A 19043-nucleotide genomic window follows, 5' to 3' on the forward strand; every position below is an offset into this window, starting at 1 on the left:
TGCTCTTTCGCTTTTTGTGGAGGGGCAGCAGACCTCTTGTAAGGCTCTATCTGCTGCCAAAAGCCGCTGAAGGGTGGGTTAGGGATGCCGTGGCTAAAAATGCGCAGACATGTGCTCAGGCTTAGGCATCTCTGGCTTTATCTGGACGGTGAGCAGGTGTGGTCTCCGTTCGTCAAGCTGTTATTTCCACAGTTCACATCGTTTACCAAACTGAACCCTTGGATCAAGTGTAGACCGAGGTTGGGCGTGTGGCATGCAGAGTGCCATGAGGCACTTGTGCTTCTCTCCCAGTCGGGCAACGCCAGTAGCGAGGGTACCACCTCGTTCTTCTATAGACGGTTAGTAGAGTTTAAGTGTGATGACGTCTTGGGAGAAACCCTAGGCTTCGACGAAGATCAACTGGCCAGCCTGTTCCAAAGAACATTCGGTCTGGGGCCTATGGATAATTACCAAAAGTCCCTGGCCTGACAATGTTACAGAGGAGCTTTACCGGTTTGAGATAAGCTCTTTAGACATGGGTGTGCACCTTTGCCGGTTCGTGCAAGATGCGAGCGGGACAGTTAAACTGTCCTGCATGCGATTGCGCAATGCCCTAAGGTGACTGAACTCTGGGCTTATGTCGAACACCTGCTGTTGCATTTGAGAAGAGTACAACTGTTAAGCGAATCTGTAATTAAGGTCGTTCTGCCGACCTCCCTGAATAGGGAGGAGCAAGCCTGTTTTCTCTCGGAAGTTGCTGTGGCGAAAGAGGTAGTATGGAAGACGAGAGTGAAAGGAATTGCAACAGGCATGTTCATCTCCAGTCTCGAGCTAATCGACTTTTTCATTTTCCACATGAAACAGAAAATAAGGCTGGAGAAGAAATGCCTGTCGCAAAGTGTGTTTCGTAAAAGATGGAAGTATATAGCAAGTATGTTGCGAGTGAAAGAACCTGTTTAATCGAGAATGTAAAAAAGGAGAAAGCAAAGTCTTCAGTGTGAGTATGTGGTTTGTGGGGTCAAGAGCATCCTCTGCTTCATTTTGTTAATCACTCATTCTCATTTAATTGTTTGATAATTCATACGTTTCGTCTCATTCGATACTCTGACCCCAACGTTTGTTTTGTCTGTCCCCATATTGTCCCCTCTCTCTCTCCCTCTCTCCCACACACACTTCTGACAATTGGAATGGGTATTCTTGTAGGTTAATTTTTTTTTTTTTTATCTTTATGTGTAGGTCACTTGAGTACCATGTAGTCCAGTACAACCAGTTACTTGGTCGGGTCGTCGGCGACTAAACTAGCAACCCCACCAGGCTTGCTTGGTGAGGTGGGTGTTTGTTGGACACCCTGCAGAACAAAAAATAAGACCTGTCAAAGGGCGGAAGAACTACAGCGTAGTCAACGTGTGTGTGTGTGTGCATTGTATGTATAGCATTTTTTTTAAAACTCTGTATATGGTGTATATATTGCATTTTAAACTCTGTGTATGTGTGTATAAAATGTACATATTGTATTATCACTGTCCCTTGTCTCGCCCGAGGCATTGTATCCCAGAAGAGGGATACAATTTTGGTCAACGGCTCAAATGGCATTTCGTGATCATTGGGACCCCAGTTTGGTTAATGACCAAGCAAAGGCGTATGAACTAGTCTCCTCGTCATCATCTATCAATGGGTGCGACTCCCTGATCTCGCTCTGCTGCCTTGTAGATAGACTTTTTAGTCAAAGGCTCCGGGTGGGGTTTCTTAAGCTAACCCCCTACTCCGGCCTAGGCAACCGGGTAGTATACGCTTACTGAAAACCATGGATCCTTTTCTCTCTTTCACCATGGTTTGGATGTCATGGGCAGGAGGGGCTCGTCAGCCATGGTTGGCAACCCTCCTAGGAGAAGATAATTCCGACTTCAAACCTACGGCCCGAGGATCTAGCTGTCACTGTCCCAGCTTGCTAGGCCATGGCAAATGAACCTCATGCTTAAAGGGTGGGGCCAGTTTGCGTGCACTGCACTTCACCTTAAAAAATCCCTAGCGCAGGCCAAAGGACATGTCCATGTTCTGTGACCAGCCATCCTAAAAGCCTTGCAGTGACGGGAAAGGGGCGAAAGCGGCAGGTGGAAGATGTCACTGGAAGCCCTAGTCTCAACCCTACATGTAGGTGGCTCAGGACTTTGGTCGCCTGGTTGTCAACCCGGAGGTGACAACACCACTCAGCAGCATCCTGAGCGACCAGGGAGAGCATTGCCTGCTCCACATGGAGAGGGGCGGTAGAAAAGGTTCGCCTAAACAAAGCTCATCTCCTCTATACCCAGTTGGCTAACTGCGGTCAACGGGCATTTTCAGAGTGGTCGAACAAACATGGAAACAAAACTGAAGAAAAGTAAGCAGGAGTTGAAAGTTGCCTGCTGGAATGTCAGGACCATGCTTGACAAGGCTGACAGCAGCCGCCCGGAACGTCGTTCGGCTCTCAGCTCATGCACTCTCTTGTTTCAACATTGACATAGCAGCTCTCAGTAAGGTCCGCTTCGCTGACGAGGGCAGCCTCAAAGAACGCAGCACTGGCTACACCCACTTCTGGTCTGGAAAACCATCATCTGAAAAACGTGTCAGGTGTAGGACTCATGGTGAGGAATTCCATCACCTCCAAACTGTAAACGTTACGCACGGGCCACTCGGACCGCATCATATCCATGCGCCTACAACTGGAGAGCAAACAACATCTCACTCTCTTCAGTGTTTATGCTCCAACTCTACTGGCAGATCCCGCGGACAAAGACAGCTTCTATTCTGATCTGCACAGACTCTTGAACAACACCCCTGCAAATGACAAGGTCCTGATCCTTGGAAACTTCAACACAAGAGTTGGGAAGGACTCTGAGGCTTGGAATACACGGCATTGGTGGCTGTAATGACAACGGGCACCTCCTGCTCAAGTTCTGCACAGAGCACCAACTTGCTATTACCAACACAATCTTTCAACAGAAAGACCGTCTGAAAACAACTTGGATGCATCCCCGGTCCAAACATTGGCATCTACTTGACTATGTGCTTGTGTGCCAGCGGGACCTGAAAGACGTTCTACACGCAAGAGTGATGCCCAGTGCAGAGTGCCACACCGACCATTGCCTTGTCTGCTGCAAGCTCAAACTGCAGTTCAAACCTAAACCCAAGAAGAAAGGTAACCCCGTAAAGAAACTCAATGTCAACAGCTTGTGCCAGGAGGAAGTGAAAATCAAGTTCCAAGCAAACCTGCAGCAAAGACTAGACGAATTCCCCTGCACTGATGACACCACCCCAGACACCTTGTGGGAGAACCTGAAATCAGCCATCCTTAAGACATCTATGGAAGTTCTCGGACACACAAAGAAGAAAAACAAGGATTGGTTCGATGAAAATAACAAGGAGATCCAGGAATTACTAGCAAGGAAGAGGGCAGCTCATCAGGCCCACCTCGCACAACCAGCCTGTCTTGTAAAGAAAACTACCTTTCAACGTGCATGCAGCACCCTGCAGCGAAAACTCAGAGAAATGCAGAACGAGTGGTGGGACCAGCTGGCGTGGAGAACCCAGCTGTGCGCTGACCTCGGAGACTATAGAGGCTTCTATGAGGCTCTGAAAGCAGTGTATGGCCCCACCCACCTGGTCCACCTGATCAGTGTCTACAGGGCCGTGGTTCTCACCACTCTTCTCTACGGCTCAGAGACCTGGATCACTTACCGCAGTCACATCCGTCTCCTCGAGCGCTTCCACCAGTGATGTCTCTGCACCATCCTCTGCACCTACGCAGTTCAGATGGACAGGATCTCCTCACTGATAACACCTCCATCCTCGTTCGCTGGTCCGAGCACTTCAAAAGCCTCTTCAGTGCTAACCGTACCGTACAGGACGCTGCCATCCTTCGCATTGCTCAACTTCCACTCAAAGAGGAGCTCAAAGAACCACCTGCCCTCAAAGAAACGATTGAAGCCATAGGACAACTCAAGAGTCGCAAAGCAGCAGGAGTTGATGGCATCCCACCAGAAATCTGGAAGAATGGAGGTCTGATGCTCCATGACAAGCTCCATGATTTTCTTGTCTGCTGCTGGGAGCAGAGCAAGCTACCACAGGATCTTCGCGACGCCGTCATCATAATCCTGTACAGGAACAAGGGTGAAAAGTCTGACTGCTCCAACTACCGGGGAATCACCCTATTCTCCATCACCAGCAAAGTACTTGCCAAGATCCTGCTCAATAGGCTAGTACCAACCATCGCTGAAGAAAACCTCCCTGAGAGCCAGTGTGGCTTCAGAGCCAACAGGGGCACAACGGATATGGTGTTCATCTTCCACCAACTCCAGAAGTGCCAAGAACAAAACGGGACTCTATGCTAATTTTGTCGACCTTACAAAAGCATTTGATACAGTGAGCAGGATAGGACTATGGCTCATCTTGGAATGACTTGGCTGTCCCACCAAATTTCTACAGCTGCACGAGAATCAGTGTGGTCAGATCAGACTCAATGCTGACCTGTCGGAGCCCTTCCCCATTTCTAACGGCGTGAAGCAGGATTGTGTCCTGGCACCGACTCTCTTCAGCATCTTCTTCAGCATGATGATCAGGCATGCAACTGAAGATATGGAGGATGAGGATGGAGTGTATGTTAGGTATCGTCTGGATGGCAGTCTCTTCAATCTACGGCGCTTCCAAGCCCACACCAAGACCTAGGAGAGGTTGATCCGAGACCTTCTCTTCGAAGACGACGCTGTCCTTGTCGCCCATACAAAGCGAGCTCTACAGCGCATCATGTCCTGCTTTGCAGACGCCTCGTGGCTCTTTGGCCTGGAGGTCAGCCTCAAGAAGATGGAGGTACTTCACCAACCTACACTCCAAGAGGAATACCGCCCACCCTACATCACTATCTGCAGCACCGAACTGAAATAAATACAGCAGTTTACATACCTGGGCTGCATCATCTCATCTGATGCAAGGATCGACAAGGAAATTAACAATAGACTTTCTAAGGCAAATAGCTCCTTTGGCAGATTGTACAAACGTGTTTGGCACAATAATAACCTAAAGAACAAAACAAAGATCAGTGTCTACAGGGCCGTGGTTCTCACCACTCTTCTCTACGGCTCAGAGACGTGGATCACTTACCGCAGTCACATCCGTCTCCTCGAGCGCTTCCACCAGTGATGTCTCTGCACCATCCTCAACATTCACTGGAGTGACTTCGTCACAAACATTGAGGTCTTGGAGCAGGCCGAGATCCCCAGCATTGAAGTCACGCTACTGAAGTACCACCTCCGATGGGCAGGGCATGTCTCCAGAATGGAGAACCATTGCATTCCAAAGATTGCCCTGTTTGGCGAACTCTCCACCGGCCACCAAGTGAGAGGAGCTCCGAGGAAGCGCTACAAAGACTGCCTCAAGAAGTCTCTAACAGCATGTCATATTAACCACCAATGTTGGTCAGACCAGGCTATGGACCATGATGTCTGGCACCACATGATCTTCAACTCAGTCAGCAAGTTTGAGGAACAAAGAAGAGACGCAGGAGGAAGGTGCAAGCCGCTTCTGACACCACACCGGATGTTACCTTCGTCTGTGAACACTGCTTACGAACCTGCCTTTCCCATATCGGACTTGTCAGTCATGAGCGTGCATGCACGCGACGTGGACAGCCTTCCTGATCGTCGTTCGCGAAGCCGAGCCATGATGATGATTAACTTCACATTATTTTTTTTTTTGGTCCTTGCTGGGTGGAAAGGCAAAGTTGACCCTAGCAGGATTTGAACTTACAAAATAAAGAACCATGATTAACAGGTATTTTTGTCCAATACTCTACTGAGCCTACCTTTCCATCACCTTTATTATTTAATTATCATCCTCAACCAACATTCCTGTGCTAATTAAGCTTTTATGGCTACTAATGTTATCAAATCAATCCTTGTGCTCGTCATTTTCCAAATATACACAAGGTTTAACAATTATGAATTGATATTATCACCTTCATCAACATCTTTATCATTTGACATCCACTTTCCATGACATGAGTCAGTTCTTATTTGAACCTATTGCCTCTTAGACATGTCAAAGGGTCATATCACATTTTAGGTTTGTCTTAGTTTCTACACTTGCATGCATTTCATATCCCTGGTCACTTTACAGAGTATATTGGATGTAAAAGGTTTGTCAAGCCCTCAACAAGAATTGAGGGTCATTCACTAAGCATTTTAAAAAAGGTACTGTGTGCATTTTATCAATACACCTGTACTAGTGAGTGAGTTCTGTTTTGTATACTGTTAGATTAAAATGTCCCAGCATTCCAATAAATGCTTAAAATTACTTTGAAGTGAAGTAATTTCTATGAAGCTCAGAGGCTAGGATGTTAATGTGATTACATGTTCATGCGTTCAAAGCTTGTAACAACTATTGTGTTATGTCACTAGATAAGATACCTAATCTCTACTTGCCAAAGTCTGCCTGGCTGACAACATACTCCACTTTTGACAGTAAAAAGGAGAGCCAGCTATGAAGACATTTCTTTTTAAATACCCAGAATCAGTAAAAGCCATCATATCTATATTTTTATTGAACAATGGATAATAACAAGAACATACATATATATTAATACTTACTTTTTTTATCAGAAATTTTGCCAGCTCAAGAATGGAAATTGAAAATTCACTGCCAATATTGTAAATTTCTCCATGTTTACCTTTATGGATAAGAGTGTCAATGGCATTGACAATATCACTGACATAAATGAAATTTCGTACTTTTTGTCCATCTCCATGAATGGTACTGAAAAGAAACAATGAGCAATATAAATAGATAACTTTTAGATAGTTTAGTATTTCATTTGACTGCTTACCTAACCACCAGTTGTTGATCATTTAATATAAGATAACTTAATATTTAATACGAGGATGAATCTTTTTCTTTTCACGTCTGAAAAGCCACATTAAGTTAAGTTTAAAAGATTGCATTAAAGATAGTCATCATCATCATCATCATTTAACATTTGCTTTCCATGCTGGCATGGGTTTGACGGTTTGACTGAGGGATGGCAAGCTAGAAGGCTCCAATCTGATCTGGCAAAGTTTCTACAGCTTGATACCCTTTGTAATGCCAACCACTCCAAGAGTGTAGTGGGTGCTTTTTACGTGCCACTGGCACGAAGGCCAGTCAGGTGGTACTAGCATCGACCATGCTTAAATGGTACTTTTTCATATGCCACTCGCTCGGGAACCAGTCAGGCGGCACTGACAGCACCTACGCTTGAAAGGTGCTTTTTATATGCCACTGGCATGGGACCAGTCAGCCGGCATTGGCATCGGACACATTCAAATGGTGTTTTTTATGTACCACCAGCACGAGTGCCAATCAACTGGTATTGTCATTGGCCACAACGATAACTTCACTTGCCTCAACAGGTCTTCGCAAGCGCAGTTTATTGATTGATTGGTACTCTTAAATGGGCCAGTTATGCTGCACTGGTATAGGCCAGAGTTACAGTCTCGCTCGGCTTGCAAGGTATTCTCAAGCACAGCATATCTCCAAAGGTCTCAGTCACTTGTCATTGCCTCCATGAGGACCAATGTTAGAAGGTTGTGTTTCACCACCTCATCCCAGGTCTTCCTGGGTCTACCTCTTCCACAGGTTCCCTCTATTGCTAGGGTGTGACACTTTTTCACACAGCTGTCCTCATCCATATGCAACACCATATCAGCTGTCGTCTCTCTTGCACACCACATCTAATGCTTCTTAAGTCCAACTTTTCTCTCAGGGTGCTCACACTCTGTCGTGTATGCACACTGACATTACACATCCAGCAGATTTACTAGCTTCGTTCCTTGTAAGCTTATGCATGTCTTCAGCAGTCATGGCCCATGTTTCACTGCCATGTAGCATGGCTGTTTGCACACATGCATCATACAGTTTACCTTTTACTCTGAGCAACAGGCCCTTTATCACCAGCAGAGGTAGGAGCTCTCTGAACTTTGCCCAGGCTGTTCTTATTCTAGCTGCTACACTTTCAGTGCACCCTCCCCGGCTACTGACTTGGTCATCTAGTTAATGGAAACTATCAACTACTTCTAGTTTTTCCCCCCTGCAATGTGACGGAAGCTGTTTTCTGCACATTTTCAGTGTTTATTGTCCCTGAGCATTTGCCACATACAAAAACTATCTTCCCAGTTAGCCTTCTTTGATATTGCTACACCTCTTATGTGTCCATAGCTTACACTGGGTACATCTTATGGAGTTTCTACCTACACCTTTTCTACAAATCGAGCAGGACCATCTACCTGAGGGGATTTGTGATTTATTTGCTTTCCTACTTATTAAGACTTTGGTTTTTTGCTAGATTAACTCTAAGGCTCTTTGATTCTAGACCTTGCTTCCATACCTGAAATTTCTCCTCCAGTTCTGATAGTGACTCAGCAATTAGAGCAAGGTCATCAGCATAGAGGAGCTCCCAGGGGCATCTTGTTTTGAATTCCTCTGTTATTGCCTGGAGGACTATGATGAATAAGAGGGGGCTGTGGACTGATTTTTGGTGGACTCCTACACCTACCTGGAATTCTTCACTGTACTCATTGCCAACCCTCACCTTACTGACAGCATCCCTGTACATGGCTTGCACAGCTCTCACTAACCACTCATCTATCCCTAGTTTCCGCATTGATCACCAGATTAGTGATCGGGGGACCCTGTCAGAGACTTTCTCCATGTTAACGAAAGCCAGGTACAGAGGTTTATCTTTGGCTAGGTATTTCTTCTGCAGCTACCTTACCAGAAATATAGCATCAGTCGTGCTTTTCCCTGGCACAAACCCAAACTACATCTCATCTAAACTGATTCTCTCCCTAATTAGTTGGGCTATGACCCTCTCCATGACTTTCATTACCTGATTCAACAACTTGATACCTCTATAATTATCCATATCTAATGCATCATCTTTACTTTTTTGGCAGTTGACTATGGTGCTGCAACACCAATCATTGGGTATGACTCCTTCATGTATCACTTGATTGACTAGGCTACAGCCAACACCACCAGATATTTTAAGCATCTCTGCAGTGATTTCTGATAGACAGGAGGCTTTCCCTGTCTTCATACTCTAAATTGCTTTATCTACCAAGGTACTATCAATTCGGATAGCTGGTCCCTCTGTTAGCTCAACATTCAGCAGACTCTCTTTCTCCCATTCATTTTCTTCATTTAGCTACCATTCATAGTGGTGTCTCCAAGTCTCTCTCTTTGCAGCTTCATTAACTGCAAGTGAGCCATCATCCATGAGGACACATTTCTCTCCTATGACATCACGATTCCCTCTCACACACTGTCTTGCAACATGAAACACTTCAAGTCTTTGGTCCTCACAATGCAGAACATTGGCAAATTTTTTCTTATCTGCTTTCACTCTGGCTAAGTAAACCTGTCACCTAGCTTCCCTTCTGACAATCTGATACAATTCCCTGCTACCACCCTTCTTCCAGTCCTTCTGTGTCTGTTTGTTTTCCCTAATGGCCCTGTCAACAACACTGTTCCACCACCACGTTACCTTGGGTCGAGAGGGGACTTAGCACCATCTACAGATCTAGTCAGTAGCACTCAACAGGTTCTCCTGTACAAACCTCCAGTTGTCTTCCACATCATGAGATGCTATATCTACCTTTATTTCATCAAAAGCTTTGAGTAATATGTCTCTAAATCTCTGTCCATTCACAGGATCCTTAAGCTTCCAGACCCTTCTTCTCCATGCTGATCATCTTCTGGGCATTCATTTAGCCCTGATCGTGAAGTTGCTAATTACTAATCTATGTTATGGAGTGCATTCTTCAACTGGGAAGATTGTGGCATTTATAAGTAGCCATCTTCCCCATTTCCTGACAAGGATGTAATCAATTTGACTAGTGTGTTCACCAGATTGGTAGGTGCAAAAATGACAGGCAGGTTTCTGAAGTTAGTATTACAAACCACAAGATCATTTGCATCACAGAACTCCAGCAGCCTGGTTCCCTGCTCAGTGCAGGAACCAAAACTATAGCCTCCGTGTACAGCATGGCAGTCCCCTACATGTTGTCCAACATGTCCATTGAAGTCGCCAGCCACAAAGAGAAGATCCCTGTCATTCATTGACAGGGTAGTCTGCAAGTGGGTGTCATAAAATCGGTCTTTCTGTTCATCAGGTAGCCCTGGCTGAGGGGCATAAGCTGAGATAATGGTTGCTAACCCATGTTGCAGCCCTAATTAATCTTAAGTATTCTATCACATGCTCTGACCACCTCGATTACCTTATCAACCCATTTCTCAACAAGAAGTATACCCACGCCCCCAACCCTGTCAGTGTTCCCTACCCAGAAAATCTTATACCTATGTTCTTTGCCTGTGAGGGACCTAGCAGAACTTACTTTCCACCTTCTTGGATGCAGCACAAATCTACACGTTTCTGTTCAAGCATCTCAACAATCTCACCAGACCTACCTTTCAGTGTGCCAACCCTGAGGGTGTGGGAGGTGTAGGCCCACAAGATCCTGGGATGGGAGACAGCAGTGTCATGTACCTGAAAAGAAAGCTCACATTTGGCATACATTATGCCATCATATGCGCTACATAATCACTACATAGGAGATAAACCCTAAGTAGGGATGGGGGGAACATTAAGCCTTTGGAGGTGTTCATGGGAAAGATATGTGATCGAGGTCAGAGGCTTCTGGTACAGGTGGTGCAGGTAGGAAGGGCAGGGGCACCGCGAAACAGCAAAAACTTAGGCTGCCAGTGTGAGAAAATATTAATGATAATAATGAGATAGAATTGGACATTTGTATTCTTAACTAGAGCTATAACCAACAGTTTTTGGTCAGCCAAACTGTGACAAAATTAGATAGATGAATGAATAAATGACAATAATAAATGAGTGTGAAAGAGAGGGAGAAAGAGAAAGAGCGTAGGTAAAGTGTTGGGAGAAGCAAGTGGTTAACGAAACAGAGAGAGAGAGAGAGAGACCAGAGTTAGGCTGGTTGAAGACAGAACACAAGGAGATGGAATTTTGGGATTTAGGGTAACATAATTGAACGAATGGGTTTCACATTGCCACTACCGGAGTGAAAGAACGATAATTCTGATAATGAGATAGAATTGGGCACTGCAAAACACTCTTAGTAAATATATAGAAAATGTAATTACAATTATGAAAATATAAACATTAATCTAAACTGACATATTAAAAATTTAAACATATTAACATAAATATGATACAATGCAAATATATAAACAAAACCCCCAGATTTATGTAAAATCCTGACTTCTTCCAGAATACAGCACTTAAGGGCTTCAAAGGTAGCAGGTTCCCACCATTGGCCTACAATAATGATTATCTCTTTCTAATCAGGTCTGATACAACAATTTCAATAAGGAAATTAAAGGTGTTCTTTAAGTTTTAATAATTCATTGGATCACTGTCAAAGATTTCGTTTACCAGAAGGGTTGGTGTTGTTTAACACCCAAGTCAGCCTTGATTGGAAGGACATCCAAGTTGTGACCATCTCACCAGTTTTCAATACATAGTATATGTAGTAATATATTATCTAATATGCACTTTTTAAGATTTTAGGGTCTGATTAAAGTGAAAAGAAAGGGTTTTTACATGCATTTTGCCTGCTTGAAATAGTGACAAAATCTCCTTAAAACTACACACTATCATCTTCAAAGAAAAAAACATTGAATAATTTAGTCTTAGATATATATGTATGCGTGAATAAAATATGGGGATGGTTGCATTTTGACAAGCATTAATCTGTTTGATAGAGCTGACCAGGGATATAAATGAGAGTGCATTTTGCATCAAGAAGTCAATAAGGAGAGTTTCTCTCATGGTATCTACTGCAGTATACTTTGTTCTAACAGAACATCCACATTTAAGTGGAGATAAATATTACTTCTTGGTATTAATGCTGCCTCTGTTGCTAATATATATATTTTTTAAGAAGCTCACTGGCTAATTGCAACACCAGCACCCAGGAGAGATGAGTACTGCTATTCTAGTGGTTGAGCATCTATCATTGACGAAATCAAGCAAGGTCGAAATCATGTGATCTGGTGGTCTTGGCACTGGAGATGGCAGGGATTTATCTTCTCACTAATGATATGAACAAGAGTGCATTTTGCACCAAAAGACTCTTAATATTAATAATCCTTTCTACTATAGGCACATGGCCTGGATTTTGTTGGGGACAGTCAATCATATCGACCCCAGTACTCAACTGGTACTTAATTTATTGACCCTGAAAGGATGAACGGCAAAGTTGACCTCAGCGGAATTTGAACTCAGAACATAGTGACAGACGAAATACAACTAAGCATTTCACCCAGTGTGCTAACAGTTCTGCCAGCTTGCCACCTTCCTCTCGGAATTAATAATGTCTCTGTTGCTAATATATATCTTTTAATAATTACAATATCTGACAGTCACTTATCATTTATATGATTGATGGCTTTTTCCTACAGAGTAAAATATGGAATCCAACAAAACTTCTGATGAGCTGCACTGACAAGAACCAGCCAATAGGAAAGATCAAAGTAAAGATTGTTATTTGCTGTGAGGAGGGCACAGACTGATATCTCAGATCTTGTCCATGTCAAAGAAACAAGAAAAGAGAAACAAGGAAAGAAAAGGCTCAAAATGTTAGAATCCAACATACTCTTCATAGCAAGTGACAAACTTTACCTATATCTATAGATTGCTGAAGGTAAGTAATCTTTTCATTTGAAACATTTAGAAATGAGTTATGGCTGAGCTAGGAACTGACCTAGTGTTGTGAATTTGGTCAGGTGTTTACTGTTACACATAAGGACATGGATCTTTCTTCTTCAAGTATCTCATAAATATCTGTTTCTTTATTACCCACAAGGGGCTAAACATAGAGGGGACAAACAAGGACAGACAAACAGATTATGTCAATTACATCGGCCCCAGTGCGCAACTGGTACTTAATTTATCGACCCCGAAAGGATGAAAGGCAAAGTAGACCTCGGCGGAATTTGAACTCAGAACGTAACAGCAGACAAAATATGGCTACGCATTTCGCCCGGCGTGCTAACGATTCTTCCAGCTCACTGCCTTATTAAATATCTTATAAATATCTTTAATCCTAAGTCAAGCAAAGTCAGTACTGGGTGACTGGTTTGTTAGCAGTTGAGCGACTGCTCTATCTGCACATTATGAATTACTGTTAGCAGTACCTGATGACTGTTAATAGAACTTGATGTCTATTCTCTCAGTACCCAGTAAATCACTGTGCCAGCACCTGGTGACTGTGTCAACACTTAGTTACTGTGTTTGTAGTACCTGATGAAATACTGTCAGTAAATAGTGACTGTGTTAATAGTACCTGATGACTCCATTCTTGGTACCTATTGAATCACTGTGTCATAATGGCTCTGTCACTACTTGGTGACTACCCTCTTAATATCTCATGAATTACTGTGTCAGCACCCAATGATTAGGTTAGCAGAAGATGGCAGGTTGCTGTCTAAGCAGGAATCTACAGTATATAGTTTTTGTCTGATTTTCATTTATAACCCACCAGTGGATATTTTAACCTAAATCATGGAATAGTGTTTAACAGTTTACATGGCAATTGTTATAGGACCTGTTCCAAGACTAGATCATAGATCTCTTTGACTGAGGTTAAACAACAAAAAAATGAAAAAAAAAAAATAGAAGATTCTAACCAACCATTTTTCATCTTTCAGAAGTTGAGTGATAAATCGTGACATAACCTGTAATGAAATATATAGATAGTACAGTGTGTTTGATGTTATGTTATCACAAGAGTTTATACAGAGATGAAAGAATAAATATAAGATCTATACATTTACCACATAAAAATATAATTCTTCTTTCAATGATAATACATAGAATCAAATTGTTGTTGAATGAAGTAATCTAATGCATGAAAGTGCAGAGATAGGAAGTGTAAAACAGTGAAGTGGTGGCTCTCAGTCATATCGGCTATGAAGCATATACTGAAATTTCTTCTCTAGTTCTGGAAATGGTTCAGCTATGAGAACAAGGTCATCAGCATAAAAGAGCTCCCAAGGGTAGTCCATCTTAAATTCCTCTGTTATTGCCTGGAGGACTATGATGAATAGGAGGGGACTGGGAACTGATCCTTGGTGAACCCCTAGTGTACCTTGAATTCATCACTATATTCATTGCTAACCATCACCTTACTGACAGCATCCCTGCACATGGCTTGTACAGCTATCACCAACCACTCCTCTATCCCTAGTTTCCACACTGACCATTAGATAAGAGACCAGATTACCCTTTTAAAAGGCTTTCACCATGTCAACAAAAGCCAAGTACAGAGGTTAGCTGCTTGAGCAGAATTATAGCATCAGTGGTGCTTCTCTCTGGCACAAAACCAAACTGCATCTCATCTACACTAACTCTCTTTCTAATAAGCTGGGCTAAGACCCTCCCCATAACTTTCTTCACCCGATCCAACAATCTGATACCTCAGTAATTATTTCTATCTTTGAAGCAGTTGACAATGATGCTGCTACACCAGTCATTGGGTATGATTCCCTCATGTACAACCTGGTTAACTATACGGGTAATTAAGCCATAACCCACACCACCTGATATTTTAAGCATCTCAGCAGTGATTCCTGAGGAACCAGGCGCTTTCCAGGTCTTCATATTCTTCATGGTTTTATCTACCATGCTACTGTCTTTTTGGATTGTCAGTCCCTCTTTTGGATCCACAGTAGGCAGACTCTCCTCCTATGCGTTCTCTACATCTAGCAGCCTTTCATAGTGGCATTACCAAGCTTCTTTCTTTGCAGAATCACTAACTGCAAGAAAATCACATCCATGTGAACACACTTCTCTCCCAAAAAACACACACACACACACGCACAGATACTAATTTTAAAATGGACAGATTATTGTTAATGGCATCAAAACATTAATAAATTAGTTATACAGATGTGGGTATAAATATAATTAAGAAGAAAATCAGGAGAAAGTTCATAATAGTTCTACACAGATAGGAGTGAGAACGGAGTGTACAAAGAGGAGAGAGATGGTGGTGGGTGGTGGTTAGTTATAACAAGATAATGGCCATTCATTCTAAAGAGAATAAGGTGACACAGCAGAGTGTATGAAGCTATGAGCATATGTGGCAGGGTTGAATAGCAAAGAAAAAGAAAAATAATTAAGAAGAAAAGACAGGAAAGGACAGGACAACAGTCTCCGACTAAGTACAAATTTGCCTAAACATCTACCTGCCAAAATATTGAAAATCCTTCATGTGTGCAAAAGCATGACAACTCCAGGAAAACTTTAAGCATAAAATGAAAATCACAATGAGGGCTAAAAGACAATCAAGTTAGAAGGGTATAAGTAGTGGCTACTGGAGGACTCGTATAAAACAAATGAGTAATCATATAAATAACCATGTCCAAAATACATGTAAAACTGAAGTTGTAAGACCTGGTATCAGACTTTTCAAAGGATAAAGTTGAAGAATTTGAAAAATTTCACCAACGGAAGTGGATTCAAAAAGATCAGAAATAATAAATAATTCTCAAACTTGGGTGAAATATATCATTTGGCCAATTCCTTTCCTATACCCAAATCTTGTTTACATAGATTACATGTAAACATCTCCCATTCTTTGATGCTGGATTTTAGGTTTGTGATCCAGTTTGAACATTAATCTATATGTATTATATGCCTATTGTCATATCATAGACCCAGGGTTGAAGATCTGGGATCTCAAATGCAACTACCCCTCCACACCATACTGTGGTCATGTGCTGCAATTATACATTCCACTAGGTCTTCCAAATTAATTGCTCAAAGTACATATATATTATGAAAAGAGTGATAGTCATATCTGAAATGTCTTTGACCATGGATCTACTTTGATTAGTGCTAATCTGAAGCTAAAGAACAACAACATGAACACAAAAAGAAAGCAAAAATACTAAAATAATCTTAAATGTTGATAGAATATTTTTAACTTACCTTGTCAGGGTATTGGTGAGGTCCATATACGTTGTTGACACGGATCATAACCACAGGTAACTGTTAATAAGGAAAGTAAGAAATAATCATAATTGTAGGTAACTACTGGTGAAGAAGCAGTAATCATTTCTGATTAGATTTAACTTATAGTGGTGAGGATGAGAGAAAAACAATCATCTTCATTTGTTTTACAGTTGTTTTCCATACTAGCATGGCTAAGCTGTATATAATAATAATAATAATAATAATCATAATAATAATAATGACCTAAAACTGTACGCTACAAATGACAAACAGCTGAAAACACTACTAAAGACAGTTCGTGGATTTACCAAAGAAATAGATATGAAATTTGGATGAGAAAAATGTGCCAAAGTAATCCTGAAAAGAGGAAAACTAGTTAAGAGTAGCAACATCACACTAGATAAAACCAATGAAATAAGAGAATTAGACCAAAGCCAAACATACAAATACTTAGGAATCCATGAACAAGATAAGACACAACACACACAAATGAAAGAGAAAAAAAAAAAAAAGAATATTATAGACGAGTTAGATCAATACTAAAAACAGAGCCCAATGCTAAAAACAAGATAATAGGTATTAACACTTTAGCCGTCTCAGTTATAAGTTACAGCTACAATATCCTTAACTGGACACTAAAAGAACTGACCAAAATAGATAGGAAAACAAGAAAAATAATGACATAGAAAGGCTATATATACAACGTATAGAAGGTGGTAGAGGCCTTATACAACTGGAAAACTATTATAAAATAACCACCATAGGACTGCAAATATATCTACTTCAGAAGGAAGGAAAATTGATACAAATAGTGGCAAAACACGAGCAAAACAAAAAACTGTTCTCAGTATATAAGGAAGCTGACAAATACAAACAAGAAATCATACCACCTAACAAATATGAAGAAGAAGAAGAAACAAACAAAAGCTATAAAACAAATGAAATCCAAACTAAAACTAGAACAGCAACAGATAATGATAAAACGATGGCAAGAAAAGCCCCTTAATGGCAAATACTGGACTAAACTAAATGCAAAAGAAATAGACAAAGAAAAATCCCAACAATGGTTGTGAAGCTCAGGACTCAAAGCAGAGACAGAGGGATTTTTAATTGCAGCACAAGACCAAAGCCTCCCCACCAGAAATTACCAAAAACATATAACGAAAATAAATATAACAAGTAACTGTAGAATATGTGGAGATGGACAAGAAACAATAAATCATATTATCTCTGGCTGCCCAGTCCTGGCTATGAAGGAATATATTCACAGACATGACAGAGTTGGGACCTTCATACACTGGAAGCTATGCTAACATTATGGAATAACAACAGAAAGAAGTTGGTATAGGCACACCCCAGAAAAGGTCACAGAAAACGAGAAAGCAACCATACTCTGGGATATGCCAATACACACAGATAGAGAAATTAAGCCCAACAGACCAGATATAGTTGTCAGAGATCATGAAGAAAAAAAAATGCTTTCTAATTGATGTATCAATACCAGCAGATGACAACGTGTCTCTAAAAGAAATGGAGAAACTTTCAAAATACAAAGACCCGGAAATAGAGGTAACTTGAATGTGGAATCTAAAACAGAAACAATTCCTATCATAGTAGGTGTATTAGGCATGATAAAAAATATTCAGACAAATACATAACAAAAACACCAGGACTTACAAACACATATAACATACAGAAAATTGCACTACTGGGCACTGCCCACATCCTACGCAAAACACTTTCAATACAGTAACCATCAGAGCATCACAACAAAACACAGCACATACCCAAGGCACACAGAGCTGTGCTCTGTAGTGAAATGAAAGCACGATATAAAAAATAAACTGAATAATAATAATAATGAAATTATTGTTATCAGTGCTCAGGTGCACCACAACTTGTCAAAAGTGTGTATAAAGCATATGCAGTAATGTACAAATGTCTGGGAAGTGAACAGTGTATGAGTCAGATACATGCTTGTGTGTGTATGGAGGGAAGAAAATCAGGTGTAGTGTAGGCGAATCTCAGGAAGCATGGAAGTTTTGAAGGATGCAGTACTCCACCAACTAACAACTGATGCTGGCAGTTTGTTCCGTACTTCAGCAACTCTTAGCGTGAAAAAATGTTTCCGAAAGTCATGGGAGCTGTGCTGTTTTCTGACTTTGTAACCATGTCCACGGATGTTAGACAGGTGGAGTTTGAAAAGGTGCTCAGAGTTATTGTTAGCAAGATGGTTAATAATTTTATGAGTGTCTGCCAAGTCAGCTGCCAGACGTTGGAGTTTCAATGTATCCATACCCAGGAAAGTAAGGCATTCAGAATATGGCAAATGCCTGATGGAGGGTATTCTTTTGGTTACATGTCGCTGAACGGTTTCCAGGCGATTAATATAAGACCGGTGATGCAAATTCCAGGTGAGGCCACACCATAGCTATATAAAGCCTCAGATAGATAGCCAGAGAGCGGCTCACAAAGGACTTGGTAAGTGATGCCAGGACACCTTCAGCCTACTTGGCAATTTTAGCAATGTGTTTTGTCCAGCGCAAATCGCTATTGACAATAATGCCCAGGTCATGTTCACATGAAGACTTTTTGAGATTAGTGTTGTGGAGGGAGTAAGTAGACGCTGGATTTTTCCTCCCAAAATGCATGGTGGTACATTTGTACACAGCCAGCTTGAGTCCAGGTCTGCATTGTGTCCAGGCCTGATTGCAATAAAGATCTATAGTGTACAGGATCTGTCCGCTTTATTTCGAGGTACAGCTTGATGTCATCTGCATATTTCAGCACTGTGGCATTCTTTAAGTTGGCATCTATGTCATTAACATATGCAACAAATAAAAGGGGGCCAAGAACAGATCCCTGTGGTACACTAGATGTCATCTTATAGGGTGAAGAGTGCTATCCTAGAACTGTGACAACCTCTTTTCGACCGATAATGAAGGACTTCAACCAGTTATAGAGATCATCATTTACACCCATTGCAGAGAGTTTTGCCATAAGTCTTTTGTGTGAC

At 41.8% G+C, this 19043-nt stretch overlaps 1 protein-coding gene across 1 annotated transcript in view; it reads right to left on the bottom strand.

Annotated features, from left to right (window-relative positions):
* The window catches only part of LOC115209459 (dTDP-D-glucose 4,6-dehydratase-like), a 49662-nt gene that overhangs the window by 11063 nt on the left and 19556 nt on the right, over positions 1 to 19043 (bottom strand). Inside the window, exons 8-10 of the mRNA XM_036501650.1 lie at positions 16004 to 16063; positions 13703 to 13746; positions 6597 to 6762 (exon numbers count right to left, since the gene is read on the bottom strand). Of these exons, the coding sequence (XP_036357543.1) occupies positions 6597 to 6762; positions 13703 to 13746; positions 16004 to 16063 (270 nt within the window). The remainder of the gene's footprint in view (positions 1 to 6596; positions 6763 to 13702; positions 13747 to 16003; positions 16064 to 19043) is intronic.

The sequence above is a fragment of the Octopus sinensis genome, linkage group LG3 (genome assembly GCF_006345805.1).
Source record: "Octopus sinensis linkage group LG3, ASM634580v1, whole genome shotgun sequence".
NCBI classification, from domain to species: Eukaryota; Metazoa; Mollusca; class Cephalopoda; order Octopoda; family Octopodidae; genus Octopus; species Octopus sinensis.